Source organism: Dendrobates tinctorius, unplaced genomic scaffold, assembly GCF_039654945.1.
Source record: "Dendrobates tinctorius isolate UK_male_01 unplaced genomic scaffold, ASM3965494v1 ptg000043l, whole genome shotgun sequence".
Lineage (NCBI taxonomy): Eukaryota > Metazoa > Chordata > Amphibia > Anura > Dendrobatidae > Dendrobates > Dendrobates tinctorius.
Genome location: NW_027361711.1, coordinates 229859 through 246473, shown reverse-complemented (window position 1 = coordinate 246473; position 16615 = coordinate 229859). Strand labels below are relative to the sequence as shown.

At 42.3% G+C, this 16615-nt stretch overlaps 1 protein-coding gene across 2 annotated transcripts in view; it reads right to left on the bottom strand.

Moving 5' to 3' along the window:
* Positions 1 to 16615, bottom strand: part of ALDH1L2 (aldehyde dehydrogenase 1 family member L2) — a 116014-nt gene that overhangs the window by 42079 nt on the left and 57320 nt on the right. For both annotated transcript variants that reach the window (XM_073575129.1, XM_073575128.1), the window contains exons 5-13: positions 16009 to 16110; positions 15434 to 15523; positions 15204 to 15338; positions 13020 to 13145; positions 12755 to 12846; positions 8792 to 8936; positions 6641 to 6760; positions 6384 to 6511; positions 4344 to 4494 (exon numbers count right to left, since the gene is read on the bottom strand). In XM_073575129.1, the coding sequence (XP_073431230.1) occupies positions 4344 to 4494; positions 6384 to 6511; positions 6641 to 6760; positions 8792 to 8936; positions 12755 to 12846; positions 13020 to 13145; positions 15204 to 15338; positions 15434 to 15523; positions 16009 to 16110 (1089 nt within the window). The remainder of the gene's footprint in view (positions 1 to 4343; positions 4495 to 6383; positions 6512 to 6640; positions 6761 to 8791; positions 8937 to 12754; positions 12847 to 13019; positions 13146 to 15203; positions 15339 to 15433; positions 15524 to 16008; positions 16111 to 16615) is intronic.

Here is a 16615-nt window from a genome sequence, read left to right as displayed (position 1 = left end):
TGTGTACGACTCGGTCTGTTCTCTGGATATTGCTTTGGATTCTGCTTGGTACCTTCTATGTCTGTTTGGTTTTGACTTCTGCTTGGCCCTGACTATCCGTCCCGTCTCATCCCTGGTACTTTACTGATATCTCTGTGTATGACCTCCGTTTTGCCTGACTCTGAGTATTTCTGTATAGTGTCCTGCCATCTCTGAAAGCAGGACGCTAAGCCCCGCCCCCTTGCAGTCACATGACCGAAGGTCCTGTGACTGCTTGCTAAACTTCAGCGTCCACAGGTCCTGTGTATCTGTACTTTCCGGCTGTACCTGACCCCGGGCCCCCCTACAGTGCGGGTGAGCACTTGCTCAACGGAGGCTGCACGCCGGCACTGACAGAATCCTGACAATATCCCACATCATCCCGTCAGCCAGAGCCACGGGACTACTACCCCTAATATCCCACATCGTTATATATATAAAGCTGAGTGTAGCGCCCCGCCCACTCCGCATAGCCACATTCACTATAATATCCCACATTATCCCGTCAGCCAGAGCTACCGGACTACTATCCCTAATATCCCACATCATCCCGTCAAAGCCAGTAAAAGTAGAATAGTGAAATTTCAAAGAAACATGGTTCACTAAGATCCCAGGTCAACTTGTAATTTGTCCAGCTGAGTTGCTCATGAATGTACAGCACCTGTATGCAGTATAATATCATATTTAATGGGTTGTTATGGGAAAAGCATTACATGTTGTATGGGTATATTCAGGTGAATTATGGGGAAAGTAGCACTTTAAAAAACTCACAGCATCAGAGCACAGTAACACATCAATAATGCATAAAAGTGTCTGTGAGAAAATATTAAATCCACATGACATTTAATATGTGCACTTTCCTACATTCATGTGTGTCACTTAATGATACCACATGGGGGGATTAATTTCTGTCAAGTACTCACTGCTCCTTTCTGGGGGACAGACGATGGCTGGAGCTTATGTTCCTGGGGATGCTAGATTTTTCCCACCATGTCAGTGTCTGCTGAGGTGTTGTCAAGTGGGAAAACTTGCGCATAGCAACCAATCACAGCTCAGCTACTGTTAACCAGCTCTGGTGAAATGAGAGATGCTTAGTGATTGGTTGCAAGGAAAACTGTTGGTCATAGCCTTCAATCACTGCTTAGCTTCTTTTGAACAGCTCTGGTGAAATAAAAGATGCTTCGTGATTGGTTGATGATATACAAACACACACACATTGATTTTTATATATAGAGATAATAGATTGGAAACCTACTCTGGAGCACTGTATACTAATTATTAAATGTTAAGCGAACACTTGAGGAGCATTACTGTTTACAGGAGCACCAGAAGCATAGCTAACAGATGACAGAGGGTACAGTGTATAGTGGAGCTGTGGGTCCCTCATACTGTATAGGGGAGCAATATACTGTGTATAGGGGAGCTGTGGGTCCCTCATACTGTATATGGAAGCTGTGGGAGCAATATACTGTACATAGTGGAGTTGTGGGAGCAATATAATTTGTATAGTGGAGCTGTGGGTCCCTTATACTGTATAGGGGAGTAATATACTGTGTATAGTGGAGCTGTGGGTTCCTTATACTGTATAGGGAAGCTGTGGAAGCAATATACTGTGCATAGTGGAGCTGTGGAAGCAATATACTGTGTATAGTGGAGCTGTGGGTCCCTTATACTGTATAGGAAAGCTGTGGGGGCAATATACTGTGTGCAGTGGAGCTGTGGGTTCCTCATACTGTATAGGGAAGCTGTGGGAGCAACATATTGTGCATAGTGGAATTGTGGGTCCCTCATACTGTATAGGGGAGCTGTACATTCAGAACTCAGGGGACTTTATTAATGTTAAATGGGCACTTAAGAAGCATTATTGTTATAGAGGAACGCAGAGTACAGTGGCCGTCAAAGATGCACATGAGACATTATCACTCTCTAGCGGCAAAATGTGGACACTGTTTTCTAGGGCACATGAACAGGACATTAATATTTTCTAGGTGTAATTTTACCATCTAGAGGGCACAAAGAAGGCAATATTACTTTGCAAGGGGCAAAATAGTGGCTTTACTATGTGGGACAGTAAGAGGAGTACCGTTGTGTTTTTGTGTTAAACAGCAGGTGCAGTAATAGGGACACCTACAGCAACAGCGGCTCAGCATTGGGATATCAGCAGGATTGTGAGATTGTGCAGGTTGGGAATTAATGGGGCCGAGTTCTGGCTGGAAGAAGTCGTCATGGAGGTCTTTGCCAGATGGAAAAGATGGGAAAAGTGAATGACTCCACCAGAAAGAACGTCAGCTGTAGATCACTATCTATAACTGTACTGTGATCTCTTATATGTTTTGCAGCACTAGTATCTACCACTATATCGGCACCATATGGTGCTGTTTTTTTTATAGAAGTTTATTTTCAGTAATACCATGGTCATTGGCTGAGGTACCCCTATACCTACAATTAGGGTGCTCTAGTATATTTTGTAACCAGGGTAACCTGACTAGGGGGCCCACTCAGATGTTTCTTTCCCCACCCCTGAGCTAAACCCCTAACTATACCTCTGGTATGGTTTAAACTTGGGAAAATCACAAAAATAACTGGGTTTCTCATCCTGCTGTACCTGTGTATTTTTCATCAAAAACACTGCAAAAATTGATTAGCAGCCATTTTGCACTTTCTCTTTGCTTTCTATGGGTGAAAATATGCAGCAAAAACGCTGAAAGAAGCAACATGCTGCATTTTTTTAAAAAAGTAACATTTTTCCAATTCAATCAGAAGAAAAAAACAATTGTGTGCATGAGTTTTTTTTTAAATCTCATAGCTTTTGCTGGTACTGCAAAAATCAGCTTTTAATATGCATAAAAAAGCACCAAAAATGCAACGTGTGAACATAGCCTAAGAAAAGGCATTCATTTTGTTTCAAAATCATCACAGAAGGGGATTCTTTACTCTTAGAGCAGAACGACTTACAAACTCTCTTTTACACAATATTAAGATGGCTGATTCATTGGACGAGATAAAGAATGACCTGAATGCCTTTTGTGAAAAAGAATAATTTAACACATATATAGATAATGGATCTTCACGTTGTACAATAAATCAACTATTAAACCTACAAAAGTAAGTAATAAGCAAACTCTTGACGATAGGCTTGACTAAAGGGGCCTTTACACATAGCGATATTGCTAGCGATATCGCTAAAGCGTCACCGATTTTGTGACGCAGCAGCGATATCGCTATGTGTGATACTTACCTCCGACCGGCTCCCCCGCTGTCTGCCGCTGATCGCGCAAGATCGTGCAGCTTCATTTCTCGTCGGGCGCTTCCTGCTGGGCTTCCTGCTGGCGCCGACGAGCGACGCGTGGATGCGGGCGGGAGGACGTCAGGATCGCCGCATCTGAAAGGTAAGTAATGACCGCTGCTGCGTCGCTACATCGCTGTGAGATCTGCCTGTGTGACAGCTTACTAGTGACCATTTAGCGATGCACCAGCGATCCTGACCCGGTCGTATCATTGTCGGGATCACTGGTGCATCGCAAAATGTAAAGGGGCCTTTACAGTGCCCACATAAGAGATATGCAACTTTCATATTGTGTTACATGGATAGCGGATTAAAAAGCTTATCTACTACGAGGACAACCCTTTCTCACTTTGAATGTTTGCCCCTATTAAAATAAAAACACCTATACTCACCTCTGGTTCTGGCGCCATTCCAGCAGTGTCAGCACTCGCGTTCCTGGTCTCACATGCGGCTGATTTGTCATATGAGCTCTGCGCCCAATCTCCTCCTTGAGCCCCATCTCCCACTTCCTCTTATAATAATAATAATACATTTTATTTCTATAGCGCCGACATATTCCGCAGCATTTTACATTTCAGAGGGGACTTGTACAGACAATAGCATAACAGCATAACAATAATCACATAGATCATAACAGATACCAAGAGGAATGAGGGCCCTGCTCGCAAGCTTACAATCTATGAGGAAAAAGTAGACATGAAAGGTATGTTTCTCTTATGTATATGTCTGAAGGCAGAAGCAATGATGGCAGCGCTAATTGGGCACAGGGCTGACGAGACAAAACAATCTCTCGTGAGCATCAGGAACGCGAGTGCCAACACTGCTGGAATGGCACCAAAACCGAAGGGGAGTATAGGCAATTTTAATTTAATGGGGGGGGCAAACTTTCAGAGTGAGAAATCGCTGCCCTAGTTGTGGACAACTCCTTTAAGTATTTCTATGTTCCTTTTTGATGTATATGGTTTGGAAAATAGAAAATCTAATGATGTGGTTTCTCAATAAAAATTGTCTGATTTAAAAAAAATAAGCAAACTCTTACCTGAATTTTGTCGCACCATCCAGCAAAGTACCTGAAGGTCTGCACAGACATCCCGACATGGGTCTTCAGAGCCAGTGTGTACACTGCTCCCGAATCTAAAGCTTCAATGGTGGCTAATTCTTCTTGATGCTCTTCCATAAGATCTGCAAGTCTAATATTCCAATAAAATGTGCAGTTACTAAGAACCGTAGTCAGAAAATGACATATGCATCTGGAACGTAGGCGTTTCTAACATAAGCACATCTTCTGCACATCTGGACTGAGACCAGTGTGGGCAGATCATGAGACAAAAAAAAAAAGATTTTTATTTATACAATTTTCTCTATCTGATTACCAAAAAAATGTGGAGACTAATGTGTCTGCAAATTAAATGGGTAGGGAAGACTGCTGTGGCTTCTGGAAAAGACAGGAGAGTGCGGGACAAAATTTTGACGTGTAGAGACAGTGGATACTAACTCCTTTAGAGGACAAAAACCTCAAGCAATATATAAGGCCTGGCTCGCATCTCTAGTTGAGCTACAGACCAATCTTTACACTGTGTTACACTCACATCCTGACTGGTGGGCATGAGCCAGGGGGTTGTGGCCCCACTGTGCATCAAACCAGACCACCCTGGAAGGGGCGTGACTAGGACAGCTACCTTAGTCTTCACTGAAGCCTCCGATGGTGAGGTCAGGCTTGAGCGGCAAGTAGCTGCAAGGTGTCACTCCAGGGTGGTGTCTGTCTGTGGCTGCTGATTCCACTTGGGGAGACGGAACACTAGGACAGGTATGGGTGGTAGGCATGACAGGCAGATGAGCACGGCTGAGACACAGGCAGGCGGGCACGGCTGAGACACTGGCAGGCGGGCACGGCTGAGACACGGGCAGGGACTAACTCGAAAGGCACAGGGACACAGGCAGGAAGGAGTGGTGTATGGAATAGGTAGAGACTTGTTCACACAGGAGGTGCAGGAACTGGTACGGGAAGGATGGAAATATAGATGGGTATGAAGGAACAGGTTTTGACCTGTTCACACTGGAGAAGAACCGCAAGGCTGCGGAGAGGAGCTACCGTTAGCAGCAAGAGATTCTGCAGTAGCAGAAGCAGAACAAAGCAGAACCGCAGGAGTGCGGAGCACAGACAGAGCCGCAAGAGTGTGGAGCACAGGCAGAGCCGCAAGAGTGCGGAGCACAGGCAGAGCCGCAAGAGTGCGGAGCACAGGCAGAGCCACAAGAGTGTGGAGCACAGGCAGAGCAGCAAGAATATGGAGCACAGGCAGAGCCGCAAGAGTACGGAGCAAGCAGAGCCGCAAGAGTGCGGAGCACAGGCAGACGAAGAGGACACAAGGATAGACACAGCAGGGAAAGGAGCCTCAGACAAGGAGACTGACAGACAGAGGTAGGACAGAGTTCAGACAAGGAAATGGTGCGAGACAAGGTACTGGAACAAAGACACAGATCCGGATAAACTGCCTCCTGGAGGGCAGAGCAGACAGGTGCGAGACAAAGCAAGGAACAAGGACACAGAGGCCAGGATATTCTGCCTCCTGGAGGGCGGCAAGACAGGCACATACACAGGACTTGGAATCAAGCCTCCAGAGAAGGCGAAACACAGGACAGGACCTGGCAACTCAGCAGCAAGACACTAACTGAGTTAAGACATTGCACAGGCAGCTTCCACCGGGTGCAGCTGCCCTAAATACTAGAGGCCTCTTGGTGATTGGCCGGGAGCACATTAGGCAGGCACACACTGATTCCATAAGAACCAGAGAGTGCCGGCGCCGCCCCCCCTATGCTCACAGCCAGGAAGCATGCAGAGAGCAGGCAGGAAGCAAGAGGCACACAGCATGGAGCAGGCAGAAGACAGAACCCACAGCATGGCCTGGAGTAGTGGGTAAATTGGTGTGTAAGGCAGGTGGGGGATGGGAGGTCATGCAGTGATGCCAGCAGGGTTGTTACACACTGTGCATTTTGGAGCTGCTCCTAGACTATGATTTGTCCATCCATGTACTAATAAATAGCGATATACAGAACCAAAGGTTGTGCCGCAAACACTCACCTGTACAGTAATCTCCCCCTATCTCGAGCATTCATCTTCCCCCATTCCCCATTCTCAAAGGCTTCTTTTGCTGCTGCTACAGCCTTGTCTACATCTGCCACAGAGCAATAAGAGACTTTACATAACACCTAGAATCAAAGAGAAATGTACATAGATTCATAAATCAAGTGTACCCACATCTGCACACAGTGTGGATTTAGCTTTATTTTTTTTTAATAATATATGAATTCTATAAATAAGAACACAAGCATACTTACTGATCCATCTGTCGGATTAATAGTGTCATATGTTTTCCCACTGTCAGAATCCGCAAACTGCCCATTAATAAAACACTGGTATGGCATTTTCACAGTCATATTGTTCACATTTAATGTAGACTGTAGATAAACAGGAACAAACAGACAAGACAAGGCAATTTATTAATTGTCATGATCAGGGAGGTGTGACCTTTGACCGCCCACGGCTATCACAGGGGGGCTTATCTAAGTTATCCCACCACTGGCACCATGTGATAAAACAGCAAGCTAGTCATGCCCTAACACTTTACCGCAGGGGGGTTATTTTAGTTATCCCACCACTGCCACAATATATTACAAGCTGTCAGGATTTATGGATATCCCACTTTGGAACTTGCAGATCTCCGGCTCCCCCCTTATCCTCAGGTCTGTCAGGGAACTACACTTAGGATAATTAGTCGCCGGACGGGCCGCTTGTTGTGCAATGGCTGTTAGGCCCGCTTGCAGTGAGGGAGTTATAAATACTTTGGCCGCAGCCACCCAATCAGCTTATAAAACCCCCTCAGTCACTGCCAGCGCTACCCACCTAGCCAGAACACACTTTGCTGCCACCAGCTTCAGATTTCTCTGATTAATATTTAAAATTAATAGAGGGGTTCGAAGCAAACCCAATTCAGTAGTGTAATTAGCTTATAGGCACGTGAATTCGTATAGTTTATTCCCAAAAGATGGGCAGTGTTTACAGAAGATAAAAAGGTTTTACGAAATGAGACAATAATAGGGGCTGGCTTGTGACGGTCCTCCCCTCTGCTCTTACAGTTACAATCTGGCTGAAAAACTTATAACCATAACTCACAGAGGGTACCTCGTATAGAAACGCACATAGTATCATCTTTTCCAGCCTGTCGCTGGCATTCATCCAAAACCAAACTCGAACTAGCTATTCCACACCGTTCAGGAGAAATCCATTTCTCTGGTTCTGTTGGTGCTGGGTCCGTAAAAAACATGGGCTAGGAAGCCGAGTCAGCGCCCGTTGCAGAAATGTACTTTTTATATTTATGTCACTGATTGGGTCCGAGATACAGCCTTGTTAATATTTCCCACACTTATATCCACGCACATGGGCTCAAACAAAGGAAAAATTCTCTCCTGGCTTAATTAACATTCCTGGCAGTGGGGGGGACAGGAAAGAGCTGCTGTAGTGTTACAGTGAGCATGTGTGAAGCTGCAGTGAGGAGAGAACAGAAGGCTGCAATGTGTGACAAGGGGGGAAGAGGGGGGTCGCTTGGCTTTGTGCTGCTGTGAATCATTCCAGAGAGTGTAGAGAATGGAAGATTCTGGAATGTTCCGGAAAAGTCATACATGATATTTTTACATTACCGCTACATTAATATACACCTAGGTGTTAAAGAGATAGATTTACTTGTGTAGTAGAGCAAAATGATTTTATTTAATTTAAAGGTATTCTTATCGCCAAGATCCTATCCCAATATGTAGTAGGTGTAATAATATTAGTATATACCTCCAATTAGAAATGTGGTATAGTTCTTCTGATTCACTATGTGGCTTACCCCATGTACAGGGCATTGAGGTATCCATGGGTACGACCACTAACAACTAACTGTCACTATATGAGTGATCGTAACCATGGATACCTAAGCTAGCCCGTCATTTGGGTTTTTATATATTAAATTATTACGACTGCATTGTGTGAAAAAGCGATCAAGCGAAACAACACCCGTCAGGTGTAAGGGGAACACTTCAAATCCCTATAGTGGACTGCATTGCAATACTTGGTTCACACATTCACCTTGTATAAACACACAGCCTAACTGCTAGGATCCTCTCACCTTACCCCTTTTTTTTTACCTCCCCTCCATTATCAGCAGGTTTTAAATTGGTTTTGCAGCAGCCTTCCCTTCCTCTTTTGTAGGTCATATCCCCTGTCTTTTTTAATGGTTTAACTTTGTGAATCAATAAAAATATTGTGCATACCACCGGACTTTGTAGTTCAGCTGTTTTTAGAAGTGCCTAACCTCAATGTAGGTTATTTGGACTCACGATTAAGATGTTAGGGACGCCTGGTTACATCTAATATAGAAACCATTCATATGTCCTGTAAACACTCATATGGCCCTTTTTACATTTCCATTCTACAGTTGAATTACTTACATAATCTATAACAATTTCTTCTTTATCTTCTCCCCGGAATTTCCTTACTACCATCTGTATAAAGTCTTGGAATGTGGTGGCCATGTAGACATCTTCATTCTGTATCTCTAAGCCAGAACATTTCTGTTTGATCTCTTCCACTAATCTACATAAAAGAAAATGCATCACTTTAATATTACAATGATCGATATATTGCCACTCATCTGTCCCTCCCACTCTCTGGCAGCCATTATGGAATCATTGTTTTATTGCTATGTTTTGTAAACAATTACTGCCGTATGTTTGTTACATTGTAGTTTATTGATTTTAAGAGAATCTCCAAAAATAAAGGCAACATAGAAGTTGACAGACTGATAGCTTACAAGCAGATATAAAACATATCCCAAATTAGCAATCTTAAAGGGGTATTCTAAGGAGAAAAATCCCCATTTTGTCAAAAACTGCAATTCATGAGCTTTTACTACTACTGACAGCATGGATGCTGCTCCCAAGTGCTCTCTCTCACTTTTGGGACACTTAGTCACACATAATGGGGGCATGGCTTACTCCTTTTACCTTAGGAGGTTGGCCTGGGGTCTGGCTTCTATATTTGTATATTTGATATCCCTCATTCCTCTCTCTATGTTTTTGTGACTCATATGTCACATAAAAGCTGTAAGAAGCACAGAACAAGTATGTGTATTGTTATGACTAATTTTACACTCTCATCCAGACCTTGTGTGGCACCTCATGGCTCCCTCCCTGCTTACCCTGTGCGTCCTACATGCTCTTTGACATGTCACATACAATCTATGAGTGAGCGTTGGAGATTTACCAGGGTAAGCAGAGAGGGAGCCATGAGGTGCCTCATAAGATCAATAAAGAAGCAGGGAAAGAGCATAGAAAGAGTCTTAACCGCACACACTCTCGATTTGTGCTTCTTTGTAGCTCTATTTTGATATATGAGGCACAATGCAAGACACCAGAGAAAGGGAGAAGAAACATCATACAGTATATGCACAGAGATCATGCATGGTCAGGAGGGGAGCAATTTTTGGTGTGATCACACATATCTTTCAGAACAGCATCAATTCTTCTATGAGCTCTTGCACACAGTCAGTGATTTTGTAGTCTCATAATCTGATGTATGAGAAACCAATTCTACTAATCAGGTGATAATGATCATCAGTTTCATACGTAGGTTGAAACATTGTCATTAATTTAATCAGTAACAGCTGTGTAGGAGGCTTAAATCTGGGAGAAGAACAGCCAAACTCTGCTACAAAGAAGTGGTTTGGAATAGTTTCACGTCACAGATCATACACCGTGGCAAGACTGAGCAAAACAGTAAGGCTGAGTTCACACGTGGCGTTTTTTTCGCGTTTCCGCGGCGGTTTTAACCGCGCGATTTTGCCACGAAAACGCGAAAAATAAGCATCCCATGCATTCCTATGGGATTCCGCAATGCTGTGCTAATGCTGCAGTTTTTACCGCGGCGGAATCGCTTCGCGGTAAAAAACGCAGCATGCTCATTAATTTGCGGAATCGCGGCGATCTCGCACCCATAGGAATGCATTGTTCCGCTTACTTCCCGCATGTGGCTGTGCACACCATGCGGAAAGTAAGCAGAACATCTGCAGATGGTACCCACGGTCCGGAGGAGAGGAGACTGTCCTCCGGGCTTTGGGTACCATATCCCTGTAAAAAATAGAATTTAAAAATAAAAAATATTGTTATTCTCACCTTCCGACGTCCCGCGCAGTCTTCCCGCTTCTCTTCACGCTCCCGTTCCCAGTAATCCTTTGCGAAAATGCCCGCGATGGCATCCGTTCTCGCGGGATCGTGAAGTCTCGCGGTCATTCGCGCGACGTCATCGCAAATTACCGCGAGACATCGCGATCCCGCGAGAACTGGCGTCATCGCGGGCATTTTCGCAAAGGATTACTGGGAACGGCTGCGCGGGACGTCGGAGGGTAAGAATAACACCATTTTTTATTTTTTTTTTTACATTCTATCTTTTACTACTGATGCTGCATAGGCAGCCTCAATAGTAAAAAGTTGGTCACACTTGTCAAACACTATGTTTGACGAGTGTGACCAACCTGTCAATCAGTTCTCCAAGCGATGCTACAGATCGCTTGGAAAACGCTAGCATTCTGCAAGCTAATTACACTTGCAAAATGCTAGTTTTTCCGCGGGAAAATCGCGGGAATTTAAAATGTGATTTTCCCGCGGACTGGAATTCCGGAATTCTCGCGGTAATTTCCGCAAGAGTTCCGGTACGTGTGCACTTAGCCTAAGACACAAGGTAGTTATAAGGCAACATCATGGCCGCTCCTAGGCACAGATTTTAAAGCAGACTGGGGATTCAAAATGTGCAGTTTAAGCTCTTTTGAAGAAGGACCAAGAATTGGCAAAGTTGATGACTGAAGGTGCGGTGGTCGGGCAGGAACACCATTCAGCAGATGAAAGACACATCATGCTTACTTTCATTTGAAATGGGAAGATGTTCAGCAGTGCCATCAGCTCAGAACTGACAGCAATCATTGAAGACAAACTAAATCCATCTACTGTTTGGATTAATCTGGCCAGAAGTCATCTTGATATAAGAATTTTAGCTGATAAATAATACCTTTGACATGGAAAAAAGCCACCCAACTCAACTATGCACAAAACATGAGAACTGGGGATGCAGAAAAATGGACTGATGAGCCAAAATATAAAATATTTGGCTTTAACATAAGGCAGTTTATTTTCTGAAGGACCTAAGTACAATATTGACTGTCTGCAGGAAATAGTGAAAAATAGAGGTTCTTTGTAAGGTTGGGTCTACATTTCAGTAAATGGAATTGGGGATATAGTCAGGATTAATGGTGTCTTCAATACTGAGAAATACAGGCAGGTACTTATCCGTGATGCAATACCATTAGGGAGGCATCTGGCCAAAAAAGGCTCCATATTTATTCTGCAGCAGGACAAAGACCCAAAACATACAGAGAATGTCAAGAAGAAATATTTTCAGCATAAAGAAAAACAAGGAGTCCAAGAAGTGATGTTATGACCCCTACAGAGCCTTGATCTCAGAATTAATGAGCATGTGTGGGATTACATGAAGAAAAAGAAGGATTTGTTCAGGTCTACATCCACAGAAGATCCAGAACTACCACAAAAGACATCAAGCTGTCATTGATGTTAGAGGGGGCAATACACGGTATTAAGAAATGGGGTATGTGAACTTTTGATCAGGGTCATTTGGATGTTTTGGGTTGTCATTATGATTTATCATTCATATTCTCTGAAAAAAGGCCAAGAAAGCAAAAATTCTTGAGCACAACTGTACACGTGATAACTTGTCCATATATATATAGTTGGTATTGATTTCCCTGATGATAGATCATAAAGTACAGATTTCAGATATTTTACATACTTGTGCAAGGATGTAGTTGTGGTTAATATATTGCATAAAACCCCTTTGTAGAGTTTGGGAAGCAACAAAGTATTTTGACAGACAACTACCGTAAATTGAGATTAGTTATAACTGGTACCAGCAGTCGTATCAGTAGTTTTCAGTAGTCAATGTAGTAGTGTATTAGAATATGGGTAGAATATGGGTATGCACATGTAGATTAGATACCATCCTTCCTACACGTAAACTTTGCATGTACCCTGTTAGTTTTAATATAACATCAGAATATTTTTTCATTTATTAAATAATACTATCCTTATTTCAAGCACAATCAATTACATACAATATTTTCTTCTTAATTTCTAGAAGAATCTTGATTGTGATATAGGGAACAGGATAAGAGCCAGTCAGGCATCATTTATCTCCTTGTTTCCTCGACAGCAAATAATTAAGGAGCGTTAAGCTATCCGGATGGTGGGCTAAATCAATGATATCTGCTGACAGTTAATCATTTTCTATGTAATGCCTAAAATATCAAAGTAAGACATCTGACGTACTGTATTTTTTACATCACTAACCTGACTACATCCATCGAGGCAGCTCCAGATTTAAAAAAGTCTGTGGTATCTTCAATTGTAGCAGTATTGCTTAGAATCCCCTTCCAAATATCCTAAGTAAATAAATGATACATCTTAGGTGTTAATAATGGATACAGCACTCAATAAGAGATGTAGATTCACAAGCTCAGACCTTCTTTCATCATTTATTTCAAGATGAATTCCTTTATCAATCATTTACAGATTCAATTTATATTCCTGCATTAAAAGTTCCATTATTGCTTACCCTGATATGGGACTCCATGACCTTTTCCTCATCTGTTAATTCCAAAATGGAAACATCGCCCATTGAAAAGTAATTAGATGCAGGAATCATTTTTCCATCTTCAAATTGAAGATTTCTCACTATTAACTGTGACACATAAAATAAATTGAAATGATTATACAGTGATCACCTAAAAGAGATCAATAACCACCTTTAGCACATAGGACCACACCAGTCTCCGCAAGATTATAAAGATCCTTGTGGTGACCTCTAGCAGGCTCAGCCCGTATGTTGCTCATTGGAGAGAATGAAAGAGAATCTGTTGTCTCTTATTTTAGCAAATACTTGTATTCTTCATAAAGTAACAATTCTGGAACATCTTTTCTTAGAACTCTATATTGTGTTGTTTCTTTGCTATTCCCTCCGGAAACTTATGCATACATTAATGACAAGGCGTATCTAGTTGGGGTATGTGTGCTCATAAGCTCTTCCACCATGCAGTCAGTACTGACAGTATGGACTCTGCAGGACTTCTCCTTTAACAAAGAAAATGGTAACATCTAGTTGCCATTTTATTCATTTTTTTCTAAGGGGAATAACAGAGGAACACCACAACATGGAGAAAAATAGCAGCATATGAAACAAGATGCTACAGAATTGTAATTTCTTGGTGTATGCAAGTCTTTTCTTTAAAAAAAAAAGAAAGTCAGGAGACGTGACAGATTCTCTTTAAGGGTGTGCTCTCAATTTTGAAAATTATCTCCTAACCAAAGTATAGTGAATAACTTTCCGATCGTTGGAAAGTTGCCTGATCGCCATTGCCCTCACCGATCCCAAACCCCTGCTGAAAGGATTGGAGGTCGATCATGTGCGTTACCATTCCATTCATTCTCAAAGAAACACTGAAGATTAGCCAAGCGCTGCGTATGGCAATCTCCGTTGCTCCCATTAAGAATGAAAGGAGTGTCAGTATGCATGATCATCCTCCAATCCATTTGTCAATGCTCTTCAGAACCCCAGTTTTCGGGATCGATGGGGGGTCTTAGGGATGGACCACCAGTGAGGAGAAAATTATCACCTATCCTGTGGATAGGGGATAACTTTTAAACTTGCAAACAGCTGTTAAAAGGGAATCGGTCACCAGGTTTTTCCCATGTAATGTAGGGTAGTACCTGTATGCCCTCCTATACAGTATTGTAGAATGCTGTATACATGTCCCCAATGTGCTCTGCATAACACAAAAAGAGATTTATTATACTCCCCTACGGCGCAGTCCTAAGGTCGTCGATGGTCCTGATCCAATTCCTCCTCTCTCATTCACTGTCCTCCTTCATGCTTTGTTTGGATGGCGTGTTCTACATCATCCACACAGCATCCTCCCTCCAGTACAAAATACTGTAATGCACATGTGTAGAGAAAAATCAAAGAGCACCAGCGCTTGCGCACAAGAGCACTTGTTTCTGCCAGGGAGAAGTACACATGTGCAGGAGCGCGATGAAGGACACTGTGGATGACATAGGATGCGTCATCCACATGACGCAGGAAGGAAGACTGAGATCACAAGAAGAGAGGAGGTTCAAAAACAGAGACCCATAGGTTGGACCGCCCCATAGGTGAGTACAATAAAAGCCCTTCTTGTGTTATGTAGAGCGCATTGGAGACATATATACAACATACTAGAATGCTATACTGTATATGCGGGCTTACAGGAGCTAGCCCTACTTTATATTGGAAAAACCTGGTGACAAGTTCCCATTACGTCTCCTAATGTAATACAATTTAGTGCAGTAACATGAAACAGTAGACAATTTTGTAACTTACTGTCCATATTAATTATTCATTATTATCATCAATATCCCCACTTGCAATCAGTGGATATAAAAATCTACATAAAACCTAACCAGAGGACCAAATGAATAAGGATAAAGGGTAACTTTTTTTTTCTGGATGTTCCTTTTAATTTCCACGCCTCATATAAATTTACCTACTTTTATCTTACTGTATATTACTCATATCTGAATGGACCACTCTCATAGGGGCACTGTGACTTGTACCCAGACCAGAATACACTTGACAGCCAGAGTTTGGAGACCACTGCTCTACCATAGAATATACATTTTATCATGACTATTCCAATTTCACAATAAACATTTTTAAGTATATTATAATTTAACCCCTCACCTGCAGCCGGCTATAATAACTCACCATTTTCCCATCTTTGCCAAATAGAACTAGCCCATTTTTTGTTACAAACCCTGGCTTTGAAGCTCCTTCAATATGCAGCGGTTCACCGGTGGGCACTGCACCCTCCAGTAAAGAAGATCCATATAGTGTTACTATCTGGTGAAACATTTTGAAAAACAATTGCAATTTAGGTGAATTTGATACTAAATAATAATATAATAATGGCAGAGACTTTTTTTTACATTACATACATGATCATCAATGACTGTCCACGCTCCAGGTACTTTATCATGTCCTCGGATCCAATTATGGATTGCCTCAGCAGAGTTGTCCCAACAGATCTAGCCAATTTAGTGAATTAGAAAGTATTACAAATACAAAAGTCTTTATAAATGGTTATTTTAGTAGTTGAATGTATTAAGATGCTTGGTGTCCAATGGTAAGCCCCAAAGTGTCTGAGTTGTCAAATTAAATGGTTCTTAAAAGGAGCAAGGGCAAATGTGTTCTCAAATGGACGCTGTTGGGATTTTATGGGCATTTTTGAGTTGAGTGTCGGTGAGATTTAAATGTCGCTTTAAAGGAGATTTAAATATTGGATGGTTAGTCTAAAGGTCATACGTTGGTGTTTACGAGCAACTATGTACATTGAATAGGCATTAGATCAGGAGGGGGTCTCTTCTTCAATGGACTGTTCAATTCCAGTGGACGACCTTTGGTTGGATATAAACCATATTACGTCTGTAATAGTCATATCTATTAGACTAAACTCAGATGTCATCTGACTCCAAAACTAGCATGCCATAGACAATATAGCACCGCTGGTTACCTTAGCATTTTCCTTCTTTTGAATGCCTTCATAAGTAGCTCCATCTTCCGGCTGATCTATACGAGGTGCTCTCCCATCAGCAATTAATTGTACAGCTTCCACCTAACCAGCCAAAAGAAACATTTTTCACATCTCAGATGCCTTAGTTGAAGTCTTATTAAAGTTAGTCTGTTTCTTACATATCTGGTAGCACTCTCTAATGCACGGCTAATGGAGTTATTCTTCCTGGCAGTGTGGATAATTTGCAATAAACATAATGTGCATAACAATAGTAAGTAGCATATTTTGCATACATTAAGATGCCAAGGGCAAGGGTTAAAGGGGGCATTGTGCAGTGCCCCTGTTGTCTAGGGCATATGACAAGCCAAATACATTGATGGACAGGTGTACTCACTCAGGAGACAGAATGCCATCTCTTAGTGGTAACCCAACTTCTTGTCGTTTTACTCATGCTAGAGATTAAGGGCTTGCTCACACTTAGCATTTTTGCTGCGTTTTTTTGTTTTGTTTTTCATGAAGAACAAATGCAGCGTTTTATAGTATCAGCAACCAAAGTTAGATTTCTAAAATCTCATTCACACAGTGCTTTTTTCCCCATGCGTTTTTG